The sequence below is a fragment of the Rhea americana genome, unplaced genomic scaffold (genome assembly GCF_003343005.1).
Source record: "Rhea americana isolate MKP2758 unplaced genomic scaffold, rheAme1 scaffold_178, whole genome shotgun sequence".
Classification (NCBI taxonomy): Eukaryota; Metazoa; Chordata; class Aves; order Rheiformes; family Rheidae; genus Rhea; species Rhea americana.
Genome location: NW_028185905.1, coordinates 321,822 through 339,263, shown reverse-complemented (window position 1 = coordinate 339,263; position 17,442 = coordinate 321,822). Strand labels below are relative to the sequence as shown.

At 45.4% G+C, this 17,442-nt stretch overlaps 1 protein-coding gene across 6 annotated transcripts in view; it reads right to left on the bottom strand.

Annotated features, from left to right (window-relative positions):
• Nucleotides 1-1,795: 1,795 nt before the first annotated feature.
• The window catches only part of GLCE (glucuronic acid epimerase), a 54,646-nt gene continuing 38,999 nt past the window's right edge, over nucleotides 1,796-17,442 (bottom strand). For 2 of the 6 annotated variants that reach the window (XM_085301502.1, XM_085301498.1), the window contains exons 2-4: nucleotides 12,873-13,456; nucleotides 9,231-9,476; nucleotides 1,796-5,792 (exon numbers count right to left, since the gene is read on the bottom strand). In XM_085301502.1, the coding sequence (XP_085157628.1) occupies nucleotides 4,768-5,792; nucleotides 9,231-9,476; nucleotides 12,873-13,443 (1,842 nt within the window). In that variant the 5' untranslated portion in view covers nucleotides 13,444-13,456 and the 3' untranslated portion in view covers nucleotides 1,796-4,767. Of the gene's footprint in view, nucleotides 5,793-9,230; nucleotides 9,477-12,872; nucleotides 13,457-14,073; nucleotides 14,089-17,442 lie in introns of those variants that run through there. The other 4 variants (XM_085301500.1, XM_085301499.1, XM_085301501.1 and 1 more) reach the window with 3 other exon arrangements.

Genomic DNA, 17,442 nt, shown 5'->3' with positions numbered 1-17,442 from the left:
TCTGCGTTTCGGGATGCGTTTTTCGTCGCGCTGAGCAGCCAGCCCTCCCGAAAAGCGCCGCTGGGACCCACGGCGGCCCCGAGCTGGCGGGCGCCCCACGCTCTCCTGCGGGAGCGGCGCCTCCCCAAAGCTCCTCGCGAGGGTCGCGTCTCTCCTCTGCCTGGAGTCAGCCCTCCCAGTGCTGCATACAGGCCCYTCACACATTTCCAGTTTCCTGTTTGCAAAGATCTCCAACGACACCTTACCTTTTCGCGAAGGCCGGTGCGCTCTGTAAAAAGCCGAGCATGCAATAACACTGCAAATCGAATCCAGATCTCCAGGGACTTGAAGGGCGCCGCCGACTTCTCAGGGAACCGCTCGGCTAGGGCTTGTGCTGGGCCCGGCCGGCGCCGGGCAGCGCAGCGGCCGAGCCAGCGCRTGCACAGCGAAGCCGCTCCCGAGCGGCCTCAAAGCCTCTTTTCACACCCAAAATCATTTTGCTGAGATTTACTGGAAAGCACCATCGCCGCCAGCCGCGGCGCGGGGTCCGCGCGCCGGTCCGCGGCCGGGACGCCGGACACCCGCCCGCGTCCCGCGCGCGAGAGCCGTTTCCTCGGCACGGCGGCGGGAAGCTACAAGCGACGAAGCCCCCGCGACGGCATCGGTCAGGCTCAGCCCGGCCGAGCCCAGGGACGGGCAGAAGCCCCCAGGACGGCGCCAGCGCCGGGAGCGGCCGCAGCCCCCCCGGGAGCCGCTGCGACGCTCTCACCGCTCTCGCCCGGCGTCCTGCTCGCCGGCACGGACACGGCTGCCGATCTTCGGTTAGCCGCGCCGAACGAGAGCAGTTCAGCAGGTTGCTTAGAGATACAACTTTAACAAGATGAGCTATTAAAATATTTACTGTCCTGAAGATTCAAGATTGCGAGCGCCAGGATGTTTTTCACATTTGCACTTCACCATAGCAAAACTCAATCTTGTTTAATATGCTAAAATGCTGAGCACTTGGCATTTAAATAGCTCCTTCCATTTTTGGAAAAAGATTAGTAAATTATAGAAGCAGCTATTTAACATTCAGGAAGGGTGCTGCATGCATGGGAGTTATCAATCACTCCAGGCAGATGGTAAATGTATCTCCTTTCACCACAAACTGAGCAGCAAACATTCAAATTCATCACCAAGACAACATAGTTAAATCCACTGCTATTTTCAATTCATACATTTTTAACAAACTGCTAAGTAATGAAAATCAATATTTTCATCCAAGGAGAAAGCACTGCGAGCTCTGCCCAGCGGTGGGAACATCTTCTACATACCTCAGTCGCACAAAGACCGGTCAGAAGTGACACGCTGTGCGCAGGTCATGGTTACAGCTTTCCACAGACCAGGAAAGCATCTCCAGTGCAATTATTGCACTTATGTACCGAGGTGTGAAGTACCAGTCCAGCTCTGGGACAGAGAGGACCAAGGTGGCCTTACTTCCGTTTTTGTTGGAATTTGGCTAGGGAGAGTAGGACCAGCTTATTTTCAGCTGAAAATAGGAGTTAAGCGACTAATGCACTTCCTGCATGGATCACTACAKGCTCAACCGACTATCTGCGTTAGGACACTCATCTAGTGACTGATCAAGATCATTACTTCACAGAAACTATACAGACTCAAAATTAGATAGATTTCACAGAAATAACATTTGCAATACACTGCATGAACTTTACTTGAGAAGACAGAGAATATACATCCATGAAAACACAGGCATAAGATATCCAAAATCACCAAAGAAATATAATTTTTTACCTTATTTTGAAGCAACGATCTTCTACAGTTCTCTAAAAGGAGGTATTCCAAAAACCGTTAAGAGGAGCCCCAACCAGCTTGCACTTATCTGCAACCACATGTAGGCGAGAAGCTATCAACCAATATAATGAACACACCCCACACTGCTCTTAAGATAAAAAAAAAAATTTTATTTTACAACTTTATAAAGCAGCTTTACATTAAGCACAAATGTTGATCCATTTACTTTGTATATAAACATAGTAGAACCTCTCCCTCTGCAAAAAGTCATGTCTTGCTGTATATAAAACTAACGTGCACATTGTGCTTAACTGCAAAGTCTGTACAGCTTTACAAAGGACTACCCTTTACAAGGGCATCCTGTAAACAATTTATTGCATATTTAACACATGGTGTATATCCCACATGTGAAAATGTAGAAAAAATAAAGTACAATTACACGGTGAATGAAAATAGCAGCTTTCAGTGAACGTCTTGCACAATGGCCAAGAAAAAGAGCRCTGCCACACTTTTACAGTTGTGCTTGTGTGTCACTGGTTTGCATATACCCATGCGCACTACGGTTCCCATGAATTCTATATGTACAGTAAAAGCCTCATGGAAAGATTACACGGATCTTAGTTGCCAAGATCTTTGTCAGTTTGAAGACTGAATAGCAAAGGAATAAAAAGATCAGTGAATTCAATGAAGTTATGGGCACCAATGTCCCCAAATCCTCTTCCACTGTACAATTCTTAAAAAAAAAAAAAAAAAAAAAAAAGAACACCACAACAGGAGAAAATCAGAAAATCCACAAACTAATTCTCTTCATTTCCACAACCTCTGATGGTAGGTTGGTTTAATTTACGCATGTGCAAACAAAAATGCAAACAAGATATTAAGGATAAGATGGTCCGACATGACATTCTCTGCTGGCGTTGCCAACTTCTGCTTCTGAACCAAGCTATCCACCAGCTATTGGGTTGACTCTAATGAAATACTGAAAGATCACTGTCGTTTCCAAGCTATTCTTAAAACAAGAGGAAATTGTGGCCTCACTAAGGCACTGATACTGTTTCTTAAGCAATACCAAAATATTTGCTGAATCAAAAACGGGCAAAAGATGGAGGAAACATGCAGAAGAAAAATATTTCTCTGATTGCAATAAGGACCAGTAAAGGAAGTACATGTGTGCRTGCATGTGTATTTAAAWAATAATAATAAAAAAAAATCTGCTAACTTTGGTATTGAAATTTCTCCTGTGGCATCCAGTTTTCATATGAATCGATACGATCATTTTGTGTGTTTGCAAAGATCAAGTAATTACAAAGCTTTTTCATGTATCTGTGAGRAAAAAAAAATGCAGTTAAAAAGAAAATCAAGATCTGCATTGTCCATGTGCCCAGTTTTTCTGTGGTTTGAACAGACTTTGTCCTCAGTATGAACATCTTAAGCTTAAACCATACCTAGAACATACAACATGTAATAGGATTAATGGGGGGAAAAAAGCTAATACACCTCCTTCCCACGTTGGTTAACGTTTGGAGCTGTAGAGTCTAGGACTCGGAGAACAAAGCTCAGCAGGCATCTACAGAGCTGCTAACCCAGTATTCCCTATGCTACCAGATTAAACAATACAGGTCTAATGACACAGCTGATTGGTTTTATTTTTCTGGATCAACCAGGAATCTAAACGTTGAAAAGGCAGATTAATGCTTGGTGTAAAGAATTTAGAGATATAGGGAAGAAACCTCGTGGTTTCTTTCACATTGCACCCTTACAGCGCAAGTGTCCGGGGTCGGAGGTGTTCGTTATTGCACAGATACCCTTGCTCGCCCGCCAGAGCCACGGGGACAAAACACGCCAAGAAAACCAGCGTCGTGGGCAGAACAACCCTTAAGTAATGAGTCAGACTTCAGTCAGAGGCAAAACTTAATATTACAACATAAGCGGAGCTAGAAAGCCCTATGGGGTCATTTTAATTTTCAAAATGCTTGATATTTGTAAAGCAGGTTAAAAATGAAAATCACCATAGGAAAACATTAATTAACTTGAACGACATTTTCTATGCGCTACTCAGACTTAGCTCCGCGCCACATTCAGGATTTAATACAAGTCTCTGGGGGAACGAAGTTGCCAATGCTTGCAGAAACGTCTCCGATGCAACTGAAAATACAGCACAGAACACCCGGTTCCACACCTAGAGACTGCAGCGACGGGGGAGGCGGTGACRCTAGCAAACCTCAGACAGGATTGGAAATTTGGCTTTCTAGACGGCGTGGCACGTTTGCAGGCTTTGTGCAGCCAGCGAGCCTCGCGGCGTTGTGCTTACCTAACATGACCGAGAAGCCTCCACGCTGACTATGTGGTTTCCGTTTACAYAGCTTTAAAGAAAACATACAGTTTAAGTATCTCAATATATAGAATTAAAAAAATTGTGTATTTTTCACCTCGAGAAAAGAATCCATATAAAAAGAAACACCTTTAAAAAGATACACTGTCTACTATCCAGGCTACAAGTAAATACACATTTACTGCATTACACCACATGATTTGTTACGCTGTTCCCAACATATACACACACGTAACTCCATTTTAAAAGAGGCCACATACTAACTTTTCAGGCAAGTGCCRGACTTTAAAGACCTGTATGGCTTCTGTAAATATTTTCCTACAAAAGGGAAAAATAAAAACGTCCCCAGACTCAGGAGCACAAGCAGACGTTGCCTCGTGCGGCTCATTTCACTGTGGAACACGCTAGGGGCGGRTGAGCAAGGGGAAGATACTAGCTTGTATCGGGTCTTGGATGGGACCCTGTTCCAAATCCCACCCAGCAGACCCAAATATTTCCGCTCTGGAATGCAATTGTTTCAGGAGATCAGTTTTAAGGATCACTTCATTGAAACAGTCCATAAAAATTTAGTATGCAACCTTTTAAAATGTACCTTTGTTTAGCTCTACGGAGTCCAATCCAATCCTTCCCGCAGACAGCAGAAACAGCGGTTTTGGTTGTAAGCTCTAGTTGTGCTTTGCCCTGCCGCCTCTCAGGTAGCTCTTCCACCTCTTGACGAACTCTTTGAAAATGGGGGACTCGTCTATGGTGCTGAGCAGCTGGAGCTGGTTTATGTGGGTGGTGTGATAGTCCCAGCGGGCCAAGTTGGGAGCGGTGCCGAGCATGAAGTGCCGAAGGTCGTAGATGGTTCCTGAGCCGGTGTCGTAGAGGGGGAGCATGGCCTTCAGCGACTCCATGCCCCGCTCGTAGAGAAGTCTTGCCTCCTTCCCCAGCTTCTCCCCTGCCGTTTCCTTCAAGTCGTAGAGCCCAATTAAGGAGTACATGAAGCCATTGAGAACGAAGGAGCTGGGAGAGGTGGGGTACTCCTCGTACCAGTCGTGCCTGTTCATGAACACCGCCTTCACCCCGTGCTGCTCCGACGGGAGCTTGTAAGGTGCCGTTGCCCGTAAAGCTGAACTGAGGAATACGTGGTCCTTCGTCAGCAGGTAAGCCCTGACGAGCGTGGAGATGGCTTGCCCTTGGGCCATGGCAGAATACCAGCCCGGGTCCAGCGATTTAAAGCCTTCCCCTAGTTTCCGCGTCACCATGATGGGCCAGCCCCCCTTCTCGTCCTGGTTCCTCACCAGCCAACCGCTTGCAGCGAAAAAGGCTGCCATGTGGGCAGTGGCCGAGATAGTGATGTTGTCGATGAAGCCTTTCCCCTTCGCTACCAGCCTAACCACTTTCTTGGGCATTATTTTTGTCTGCTTTACAGCTTTTGTGTTTGAGAGACCAACACCCTTCCGCAGGTCAGTCACCAGGTCTCTTGTGACCGTACTCCAACTAGTCCTAGGCCCAATGCCATAGTAGACGTCTCTGTCCTTAAAAGCTATCAGCTGAGTGTTTGAGACGTAGTGTACTGTGAAGAGCTGGTTTTTCTCTGTTGTCTCAAGAACCACAGAAATGCTYCCATTTGTTATGAATTTGAGATCAAAAGAAATAATAAAATCTCTGGTGTTCCCAAGCTGCAGAGATACCCCTTCAGTATTTTCTGGAAAACAAACAAACAAAAACACCTTAYAAAGTGGTAAAGCACTTGGGTTTTTAAAAAAATGTTTAAGATACAGAGCATAGCTTCCAGAGGTAACCATGTCACCAGACAAAATCCAAGTCCTTCTAGGTTAGCAGGTCAAAAATTCAAACATCCTTTCTTTCCTCCATGCACTATTATATATTACCTAGCCATAAAACCAGATCGGTGAGTGAAGGCTGGCTCTTGTGGCACCAGAGGAATCCTTCTGCACCTTGCACGGACACGCTGCTGCGCTTGCCTCGGGAGAGGACTCGCCGGGCATTTGGTGGAAGTGCTTTAGCAGAAACTTCTGCCAATAGACAACAGAGCACAACAGATACCGGAGGGATTTGAGGGAGAGGAAAGYTGGCATGAGACAACGGGACCAAGATGCAAAAGAGGACAAATGATGCGTCACCATGAGCTTTGCATGTCTTTGGAAGCACTGAGCTAATCACGGCAGAGAAGAACCGGAGAGGCTGAGAGTGCCGGGGGTGCCCAGCCCGGGGGACCTCGCTGCTGTCCTCGGCTGCCTCCTGGGACGCGCAGGCAGAGCCAGGCTCTTCTCTTGGGGCTGCGGGGCACAGCACGCAAGTTGCAAGAATGAAAACCCCGACCAGATACTAGGGGGAAAAATTCACAATAAGGGTGGTCAAACGCGGTGGCATCTCCAGCCTCAGAGGTGCTCAAAATTCAGCCGAGCAGGGCCCTGAGCAGCCAGCAACGAAGCTGGGCCGGCCCTGGGTGGAGGTGGCCCGGCCCTGGGTGGAGGTGGCCCGGCCCTGGGTGGAGGTGGCCCGGCCCTGGGTGGAGGTGGCCCTCACCCCCCGCAGGTCCCCTCCAGCTTAAGGATTCTGCAGTTCAGTGCCAGCTACTCCCCTTCCATACAAATTGTTTTAAACTGTTCAGCAATAAAACTATCAACTATCAAATAAAAATATCAAATATCACTATTTTTACTGATAAACACGGCTAGCTTGGGTAGGTTATAATCTTCAGAAATATGGTCAGAAAAACATCTTAACATTTCGCTTGAGCTTTCCACAGAAGGACCAGCGGGTGCAGGGACCGGACTCAGCGCCTTGACCGTGCTTGTTTCAGAACCGCCAGGCAGGTCGGGTCGGGTCGGTGCCGCCCCGGGCCCCGGGCCGCCCCCGCGCGCCCCCGTTTCACGGGCGCAGCCCGCTCGCGGCGCCCAGAGCCACCCCGCCGCGTATTTTACGGGCACAGCCGCGGGCCTGCCGGGACCCGCGTTTCCACCGGCGAGGCACACGAGGGCAACCTGCGCGGTTTTCTTTTTCTGCGGTTCAAAATAGAAAACCACCGTCACCCTTTTGCTCCAAATCGAATAGAAAACTTGGCAGAAAAAAAAAAAAACAACCCAATACAGTGCCACTTTAGCAGTCGCATTTCTAAATAAAGCTGCACTTTAAGCAAAAGAGCTAGGAGTGCTAAGAAAAAAGTATTTAGAAAACCACTGGGAATAATATTTAAAACTATTACTTTCTACTTCCCAACCTGAAAATTGTAAAAAAAAAAACAAAAAAACAAAAAAAAACAAAAAAAAAACACAGTTCAGTTTTTCTTAAAGGGGGGGGGGGAACACAAAGACTAACAAGTTGAAGTATGTATTAACCTCTCAATGGGCAAAACTCAGTTTAATTAAAAATAAATAAATAAATAAAGCTCCTAGGCAATACCACATAATGAAATCCAGTGTTCTCTCTCAGGCTAGATTTTAAAATGCGAAATCTACTCCTCCCTAAAAATCCCTATACTAGAAGATCAAAGGGCTAATTAGTTTGTAAGGCTGTGTGCAAATCCTGTAGCTCTGAAGGCACAGAGGGATGATAAACATTTAAAGATAGTCATTTTAAATTAACTGCTTTTCACAGAACAAAATTCTCCTGTGTGAGGCAATTGTTTCCTTGCTGCTAGTTCTTGATGTGTGAAAAATCCCATACATATTTCTATATGCAACAGAAAAGTTACRGTCAGCTTTCCCCAAAAAGCAGAGGCTTTTCCCCATCTCCCAAACTAATCTATTATAATTTGCCTCAAGACCATTTCCACATTTTGCATTGTAGAAGTCTATTCTAYTGTACCTATTATTTTGACTGAATGCCACGTGCTCAAATCTTTTAAAATAAAAGCTTCGACTCCTCCGAGCTTTGGAGATCAGGATCTGCTTCTGGAGAAGCAGCAGCGTGTTCTGCCGCACGACACTTGCTTCTGTGAAAAGAGCACGCTCAAAATTCCTGTCCAGTAAGTTTTACGCTTTCTTGTAAATAAATACTTATATGATAACAAAGTGAATTACATTAGAGAAAAAGCTTTAAGAATGAGAAGAAAAACTAACGGTTGCCTGTTGTTTGCACTGCCTTAAGCACCTACAAATCCATTACTTAAGGCCATCTGAGATGAGTGGATGYATACTGCGGCCTTCAAGCTCAGAAGATTACTCTGCCATCAATAAAGGATGAGGAGAGACTACATAACAGATCTTTTAGCCTTTTCTCTCCCTGTATTTGTCTACTGCAAAGACACAAACATGTTCGACAATTTTTTCCCTAGAGACTCAGGCCGAAGGTGCCAACTGAAAATTACTTCATTGTCTTTTTAAGTAATGGACTCATTAATTCTAATGGGTATTGATTGAGGAAAAATACATTACGTCCTTATTAATGAGCCTGTCCTAGCACAAAGGAAACTCTTGCATGAAATAATGAATTTCTCAAAATAAACCCCTGGTAAGTATGAAACACAATATGGTAAATTAGAGACAACAACAAAGCGTAGCTAACATCTCTACAAATGACGGGATGCAAGAGGCAGCCCTCAGCCCTCAGCAGTACACTTGCAGTTGCTCCATGTTTAAGACAACTTGGGTTAACCAAAACTGAGATGTGCATAATTTGCAAAAATAGTTTCTTCCCAATAAAAAGAGACTGGGGGTCCAACCTAATAGTCATACATTTGCTCAAGGCTGGAAATGGCACTTACACATCATTTCTCAACACAGGCTTTTACCACATCAGTGGTATTTTCTAGACTTCAGAACTAGTTACCAATTTCTTTTTTTGCTTCTATTTTGAGATAAATGCTAAAAGGCTCAAGAAACGCAACTGTAGCTTCTCTGCTGAACTGCACTGTCCTCCACACATCTCTACATACCATTTCATGCCTTTTCCATTCATGTAGTGATGTTTTAAAAACATAGTGATTGAGAGGAAACAGAAGGAAAGGAAAACTTCACAAGGACAGCAATTAGATGACATTCTCAGGTGAAATTCCAAGGATGAAAAGTCACTCAGAATAAATAAACACACATTCATCCCAGGAAGTTAAAGCTCCCCTGGTACCATCTGTACAAATTAACAAAAATGGCTTAGTGGCTGTGTATTTACAATAACCCACCTGGAGCGACAAACTGTTTAACACTAGTGAACTTGGATTTATCRTATACTGTTGCAACAGAACAGCCTTTTGGTACAGTCCAGTCCACGGACCTGCTGGTTTTGTCCTTGTCTTCAGCTGTTTCGTACACCTCTATGTGAGGMGGTTTTTCGGTCAGGTTTTTACTGTAGTGACTTAACCCATACTGTGCAATCTGGATTGGGTAGAAATAGCCTTGAGGTCCCCACTGTGTGGATAAAGGTACACCTATAAGAGAGGGGAGAGGGAAAAAAATAGTATTTTATCAGAACACTTAAAAAAAATTATATCTATATATATGTATATACAGTGTTTGCAGCGCTTCCTTTTCTATACTCCAATCTCTGCTTTACTTCCGGCAAACTGCATTTATGTAGGCTTCACCATTAGTTAAACTCAAAGAAAGCCCTGTTCAAAGTGTGAATTGCTCCCATTTACTCTAAGATCTCTGACTAACCAAAAACTGAGCAGATGTGAATGGCAGACAGGTCCCTATCATGGTCTTCCATCCATACCCATTCAATTGTTTGCTGAASCATCATACTTATTTTCAAATACATTTTAAATGCCTTAATCGATTTCCCCCCCCTACCCTGGAGACCACTAAATCTCCAAATGATGTTACAGCTAACRCAATCCCCTTAACGCCACATAAATCTTTGCAAATTAAGTGTATATGTTATTACTAGATTTTGGCTAGAGTTATTTGATGCTAAAGCAGCAATTTGCTCAGGATCCACAAGTCTGCTCCAACTGCCCTGGCTCCCTAAGAGCACGACAAGCGCATGCTGCAACGATGCCTGCGCGGACAAGCCAGGAGCTCCACCAATGCTGCAAATGTGCATCAACTCCTCACCCACAGCTCGCAGGGGTCCTCGGAGCTGCTGCTTGAGGCCAACAGTCCCTAGGATTAATCCTCTGCAGAGGACTCCCTGTCCCAGAAGCTCCKAGCCTCTGAGAAAAGCACACCATCCTACCCTCATTTTAGGCTTGGGGTTATTTGAAGTCTGCACCACCAAAAGAAGCCTCTGGAGCTCCATTCTTACAAAGGATTCAAACTAGGAAGGTCACAGTGTTTTCTGTAGCCTGATGCATTTCACATGCAAAACTCGTAGTATGAGCTCAGATAACGTCACATAGCTGTACTCAACATAAAACTAACAACTTTCATTAAGATAAATAGGAAAGATGCRCCCAAAGAAAATCTTCCCAAGTTCCAGCAGGTTCCTGCCTTCCTCTCAAGATCTCCCAGTAGGTACAACCTCAGTTTGAGTTCTAAACCTAGCAAACTGCATATTGCATCAATGGCTGTATGCGAAAGGAATACAAACGATATGGAAGAGAATTCTTCATACATACACCTCAAAAAATGAGCAAATACATGATAATACAAATACAAGATAAGGATAAAAATAGGATTCTCTCCACGTCCTAGATTTTATTTGGAACAAATTCCCAATCTCTAAGTGTGAATCCAAATTGAAAATACATCCTCATGACCCTCTTGCAGGAAACCAAGGCTATTTTGTACTGTAAACCTTCGCATAAGGAAAGAAAAACGAGTATGAAAATAAACAAGTTGGCACTTGCACCACTTTCCCGCCTTGGCAATGTCAAGCTCAGAAACCAATTTTGCCTGAAACCTGGTGTAATGAAAAATTAAACTAAATGAGAAAATATAAGTTTTCATATATATTTCGGTACTTCACGTTATTAATAAATATTACTGATGTAGACGTGACAGTTTTCTGAAGAAACAACCATCACGTGAAATATTTAAGTATCATGTATTATCTCAACTCCTGGAAGCCATCCCTCTCTTTAACACTAAGCGGTCTCAGTTAAGAGTGCGCACATTGAGACTGAAAGATGCAAAAAAGAAATTTGCTTTAAGAGCTTTACTTAAAAGGTACACAAGATGACAAGAGTCAATTCTCCAGGTCATAAGACATAACACAATACATTAACCTTGCAGAAAGAGAAGTGAAAATGTAACAAGCAGTTTTGCATCATGTTCCAAAATGAGAATCTCTAGGACTGGAAGGATACAAGGGAGGAGGTGTAAAGTTTCTGAGAATGCTTTTTAGTATCAAAAYCCCTCCCTCTCCCACAAACTAAAACTATCTCATTTCTCAAACCTGTTTAAGAGATGCCAATAATTCTATTGCCTTTACAATACCTAGGCTCTGGCACCACATTTCACAATGCCAGCTCTTAAATCACTTGTTGCAAAAAAGCCAGGTTTACAGATACATAACGAAGTTATCAAGTGTTCAACTCRCTTGCTTCTTGAGGCTTAAGTACACAGCAGTTAAAGGCAGTACATACCAGTCAGCAGCCTGCACATTTTGCAAGCCAAGAGACTGCAGAACGTTTTCTGATTCTGAATTATTTCATACTGAACTTAAGTTTTTTGCTCAACAATGTCACAAGTAATGCAAAGAGTCCAGGTTGCCAGGGACATTCCTCATATCTTCCACCTTTAATGCAAAAGCTCTTAGTGCTTCCAGACCTTGGTCCAAACCCCTCCTCCCTCCAGGTGGAAAAAAAAATCCTACCTGGTAACAGCAGAAGAGGCACCCACAGCTATTTTAGACATTCTCAGGTCACACCTGACCAGAATGACTCCAGCCATAAGACACAAAGCACCCGCTCAGCCCACACAGGTGAAGAGGATCCAGCCCCGAGCAAGACGCCGCCCGCGCTTGGTGCTCCGCGGTCAGTAAGAGGCATCTGCGCCCTTGGCAGAGCCGCGAGTTTAAGAACTCGGTTCCCTCCTCCGAGGGACGTCACGCCACCAAGGTGACAGACATCTCACAAGGAAGGTGATTCTGAAGCAGTAACAAAAAAATGCTGAAAAACATACTATGGTGGAGCTTTTTGAAAACAAAGGTAGGTAAGCCTCAGAGCTTGAGGTAAGGAGTCAGCCACTTTAATACTCTAATTTAATCACCACCGTTATCCCATCCACCACGATTACTAGTATCAGCAACTGGCAGAGTATCACCAATCACCAAGATGCATAAAGATTCATGTGTTTTATTCCTTAAATGAAAGTTATGCTCTAAGTCAGTGTCAAATTCTACAATAGTTGTATAAAGGCATCCATTTTTTATTATGAAACCCAACAAGAATATTCTGCTTTTAAATCTCTGCTAAGAAGCTGAAAGACTTCCTGTACTAATTACTGATCGCACTGTTTAGCAGAAGTGCAAATCAGAAAGGTTTTACTCTATTTTCATTTTATTCAGGGCCTGATGAGGAGATGCTTTAATGGCTTCAGTGCTTTTGGACCCTTAAACAGCGCTCCGAAACCTCCTCACGTCGTACTGAGCGGCCCAACGTGGCACAGAACAGCGCGAGGAAGCAGAAGCAGTCTTGCATTTTGGCTCCTGTGCACAAGAGGGGCCGCCGGCACCGCCGGAGCGGCCTCCCGGCCCTGCTGCGGCCGGCACCACCGGCACGCAGGCAGCCGGCGGGCAGGAGAGCAAAGCACGCCACGCCGCCAACGCTTGCTTCGGATTCCTCAGGCTATTGCAGCGAAATCAAAGTCACCTTGCATCCCAAGTGATGACAGCAAGTCTGAAGAAGCATTTCAATTATGAAAAAAAAATTAACACAAACCTTCGACACCGCTTATGCATTTCACTCTGTCTCGAACTTCGACGTTGTAGCCTTCGAAGGACATGAACACCCCGTCTGGGTGGTAAGGTGCTCGCTGTGTGTATACTTTGGAGTAGCTATGAGAGAATTCAAACCTGTCATAACCGTCGTACTGAGCAATTTTCCCGTAAACCTCGAAGTATTTCTCTACCCAGCTGAACGGCAGGAAGATCTCGCTGCCTTCCCTCCTCCCTTTAATCGTGTGTTCATCATTGATCAGACAGTCAATCTCCTCGTATCTCAAGCCCAGGGCTCTGTTGCCGTTGAAGCCTCCTGCCACCGGCGGAGCCTTCTGCTGCTCCTGCGGCGATGCCTCCTCGCTCTGCTGCCTGGCCGGCTCGTTGGCGTAGGGGTTGCTCTCGGACGCGGCAGCCCGCTTCTCCAGGCCGTCGCCGCGGCCGAAGGCACCCCGCGCGGAGTGCCCCGCTCGCTCCGTGGAGCATTTATTCCACAGCAGCACCGTGACCAGCGTGAAGAGGGCGCAGATGACGATCAGAGTCTTGTAGTTGACCCGAGCTGCCAAGCAACGCATATTCACACCATACCTACAAAAGAAAGAGGGAAGGCATCTTCAAACAAGGGCACCGGGCGGCTTTGAGCAAGAACTGCCCGTTCTGGTCATTAAAGCCACCAGGTCGGATGTGCCCCGATTTACGGTACTGCCAGGTGCACGTTACGGGGTACGTTGTGGGAAGGGGTTGGGTGGAGGCACCAAAGGAGACTGCATTTCTTCTACCAAACCCCCCTCTCCTTCCTTCCTCCTCCTCCAAAACGTGCAAGATCAAACACACGACGCAGCGACGCCGCTCCGAAACGCGAGGCTGCAATAACGCGGCCGCGCGCTGGGACCGTTCCGACGGTCGTCTAATTAACAAGTTCAAAGCTGAAAACCTGCTCGGGGGCTACCAGGGAACCRGCAAACGAGCTCTCACGGTAAGCGCCAGGCACGCAGCAGAGCGAGGACCAGACCCGCGGCCCGGCACCCAGCGCAGCGAAAGGAGCTCGTCCGCAYGCAGCCCTGCGATCGGCGTCTCGCCTTTACGAATACCAGTAACTCAGGGCCAAAATACCCCCCTTCTCCTGCGGGTATCTATCTACCCATCTATTTGAAAGCCCAAGTGCAAGCTCTGAACTTTGCTGGGCAGGAAATTAACGCTCAAACCTGGATCAACCCGTGACGCTCCAACGCCTCAAGCGCGCTTCTGAAAAATAACATTTCCGAACAGGAGGAAGGAGGACGGTAACGGAGGAAYGGGCAGAGCTGCAGCTGAAAGCACGCTACGAGGCCGTCCTCACGCTGGGCCGAACGCCAGGGAAGTCTCGTGAAAGTCTCTTTAAAAAAATAAGGACAGACTGGGAAAATATGAGACTCTCCCAAGGGACAGGACTCCTCCTGAAGTGCTCCAGGGCTCAGACTCTTCGCTTCACAAGGAGAAGGCAGAAACCATGCAAATCTTTTTTTTTTTTTTTTTTTGGAAGATAAAACTCGAACAGCACTATGGCTGAGCAGCACACGACTAAATCGCTGAAGYGGGGGCGACGAAAGCACGCTGACCCAGGAGACCCTGCTCCTGCCGACAAACGAAGCCCTTCAAACATGCCATTCGCATTTTTCAAACACGCGGKAATACTTAAGCTGTTTTTCACAAAATCCGTATTAAAAAGGAGCTTAATTTTTGTCTCCCTGCTAAGCTTAAGCCTCCATCCTGCCAGAGCTCCCGAGCAGCCCGTGGAACCGGGCCGCGGGGGAGCCGGGCTCCGCGGGGAGCAGCGGCCGCCCCGGGACGCGCGGCACCGCGCAAAGCACCCGCCGCTCTTCGTGCTTCTTCTCCACGCTCGGGTTCAACCACCACCCGAGCACGACTCCTCCTTGAGACCACCGGCCGCCCCACCTGACCCACGCAAGGCCCGTCGGCTCTGCCGACGGCTCCGCGCAAGCCACTAATGAATGATCTCTCGCTAGTTTTATGCTTCCATACAGTAAGCACCATCTGGCCATTTAAAACTGGACTTTAAAAGATAAGTGTGCTATTTTCTAAAAGCGCAGTTTACTATAAGCTTTTAGAGAACATAAATTTATATATAATTGTATTTTTATGGAAATGCTAGCATAAGAATAAATCCAATTTTCTGCATCAGCAGATAATTTTTAGTGATGATGCTTTTGGGATGACCCCAACAAATATGCTCTGCCCTTTTTATACAAAGGGATAATTCACTTTTAAATGGAGAATAACATTTCTGACACACTTCACCCTTACCTATAAAACTCACTTAAAATTAATTAAACCGTCTGGATTATCAGGGGATGGGGAGAGAGAAGGGGGAAGGACTTCAGCACGCTTTCTACAGATATATTACCCTGTGCCCATTCCTCCACGTTTGTCAAATAGATGTGTGCATTACTACGTAGCTGTGAAAAGGTCCGGGCCACTCCCCAATGACCCACCGCTTTTATTTTATTTTGGTTTTCTGCTGCCTTAAAGGCAGAGAGGTTGGAGCAGTGCAAACTCTTGYGCTACCCAAGAAGAGAGCGGGGCTCGCTGCAAGCCCCGGGCAGCGCTGCCTGAGGCTCCCGGCYGGGCTGCTGCAGTGCTTGGCTTTTACTAGCTCTAAACGAACCAAAAAGGATTCAGACAAGTGGGGTATTTTCTGAGAAGCATCCCATTAAGTCTCTCCAGTCACTGAAAAAAAATCTAGAAATAGATGCTTATCACATGTTAAATGGACATATGGATTTTTGTTCAACTGTAGAAAAAAGAATTCAGAATTTCAACAGTAGAAAGAGGTAATTTAAACCTGTAAAGGGAGATTGTGTTAAATTGGTTTATTCCTCTGCTACTGCTATAAAAAAAGGATTTTTACTACACTACTTAGATTTATAGACTGCAAGATCAAAAAGTATTTTAAGGTATGAAGTAATAGATCCCTGATATCCATGCTTGTTTTTTCCCTCTGTTTTGCTGGAAGAGAGACTATTTATAAGGCTGTGCACTGGGAGATCTCAAATCCAAATAAAAGTTGATCCTCATCCCTGAAGTAATATTGGAATTACAGCTTTTAAAGTGTAAAGACTTCTCAGAAGTCAGGAATTAAAGGGATTTTTGCTGATGTTAAATTACTATTTTGGGCTACAGAAATCACTAACCAAGTGAYGCCTTGTTTTTGTTTGCAGCTGTGACCAATTCTCCCTCACTGGCCTTTTACTAACTTGTTAAGCTGTTTAAATCTTATAATTTGGTAGTTCCCAAACTAAAGGTCACCAGCCTGACAGTGTGAAAGCGAGCGTGGCTGCCAGCGGAAAGCTGAGCCCCCGGCCGGGTCATTTCTGTTGTGATAAGAGATTGCTACGCCAGGGACACAACGTGCAGCAGCGAACACGAACAGGACGCCTAAGCATTTCATTTTATCAGTGCACAGAGCCGCAGTTCAAATGTCTCCTAGAACAATGACAATGCAAAGAATCTATAAATTAACRCTTAGCTACGTATCACTTTATCATATTCTAATTAAAATGCAGTAAAAGAACATTTCTTACAGAGTGAACAGCTAGTATCATATGCACCCCAAAAAGGGATGCAATTACAGAAACTTGYTTTGCCAAATAAGTGAGGTGACAGTTTCTAAAACACTGGTTTTAATAAAAAGAACAACTGGGTTAAGTAAAATATTGTTGCTGCTGCTACAGGCATTAATTATGCCTGGAAATGAGGACAACTCTTGGTATGCCACACTATGAATTATGAATCAACTGTCACAACTGCATATCTGAGAATGTCAGAATTAGTTCTGGTACTCCTTAAATAAAACTAAATTATCTGCTGATATTTGTTACACTCAAAAAAAAAAAAAAAAAAAAAAAGAAAAGAAAAAAAGAAAACCCAAAACCAAACCTAAGTCCTTTATAAGACAGGCTTTTTGAGCTGCAAGAGTGTTGAATACCTTAAAAGTAAGAATTTTTAAGTCCAGGCCACTGTCAGGCTTCTGTATACTCAAGCGGGAAAAAAAAAGTAACATACAAGTTACTAAAAGCTTTTACTGATTCCAGCAACAGCYCATTTGAAACAGCCATCCAAGACCAACCTCTTCTCCTCTTGATTTTCTCTAAAAAGCCAGGGAGGTGACCAGGCACTAAGGGGAGCCCCAAGAAGAGCCACTTGCTTTGTAGACACATCTAAGCAACTTCTGAAGCTCATTTCTCATGGAGTCACACGAGCTGCAGATGACACTGACCGGTTTGGCTTCCCCAGCCGGGCAGGACCGCAGCCCGCTGCCGACCCTGCACGTCGGCCTCCTGCAGCCCTCGGTGCAAGTTCGCTGCCAAGCTGAGAACAAATTCCTAGATAACCCTGCACAAAACAACRGGTTGGCCAGAAACAAAATTAAGCATCTGAGCAACAGCTGAAAAGCATTATCATGAAAGATGACTGCTGCTGTGCTCTAGCTGTCCCAGTTGGATGGAATGAGATTARTAAGTACTACCACCACAGAGAAAATGGAAATAGCCAAATCACCCAGTAAGCACGGATCC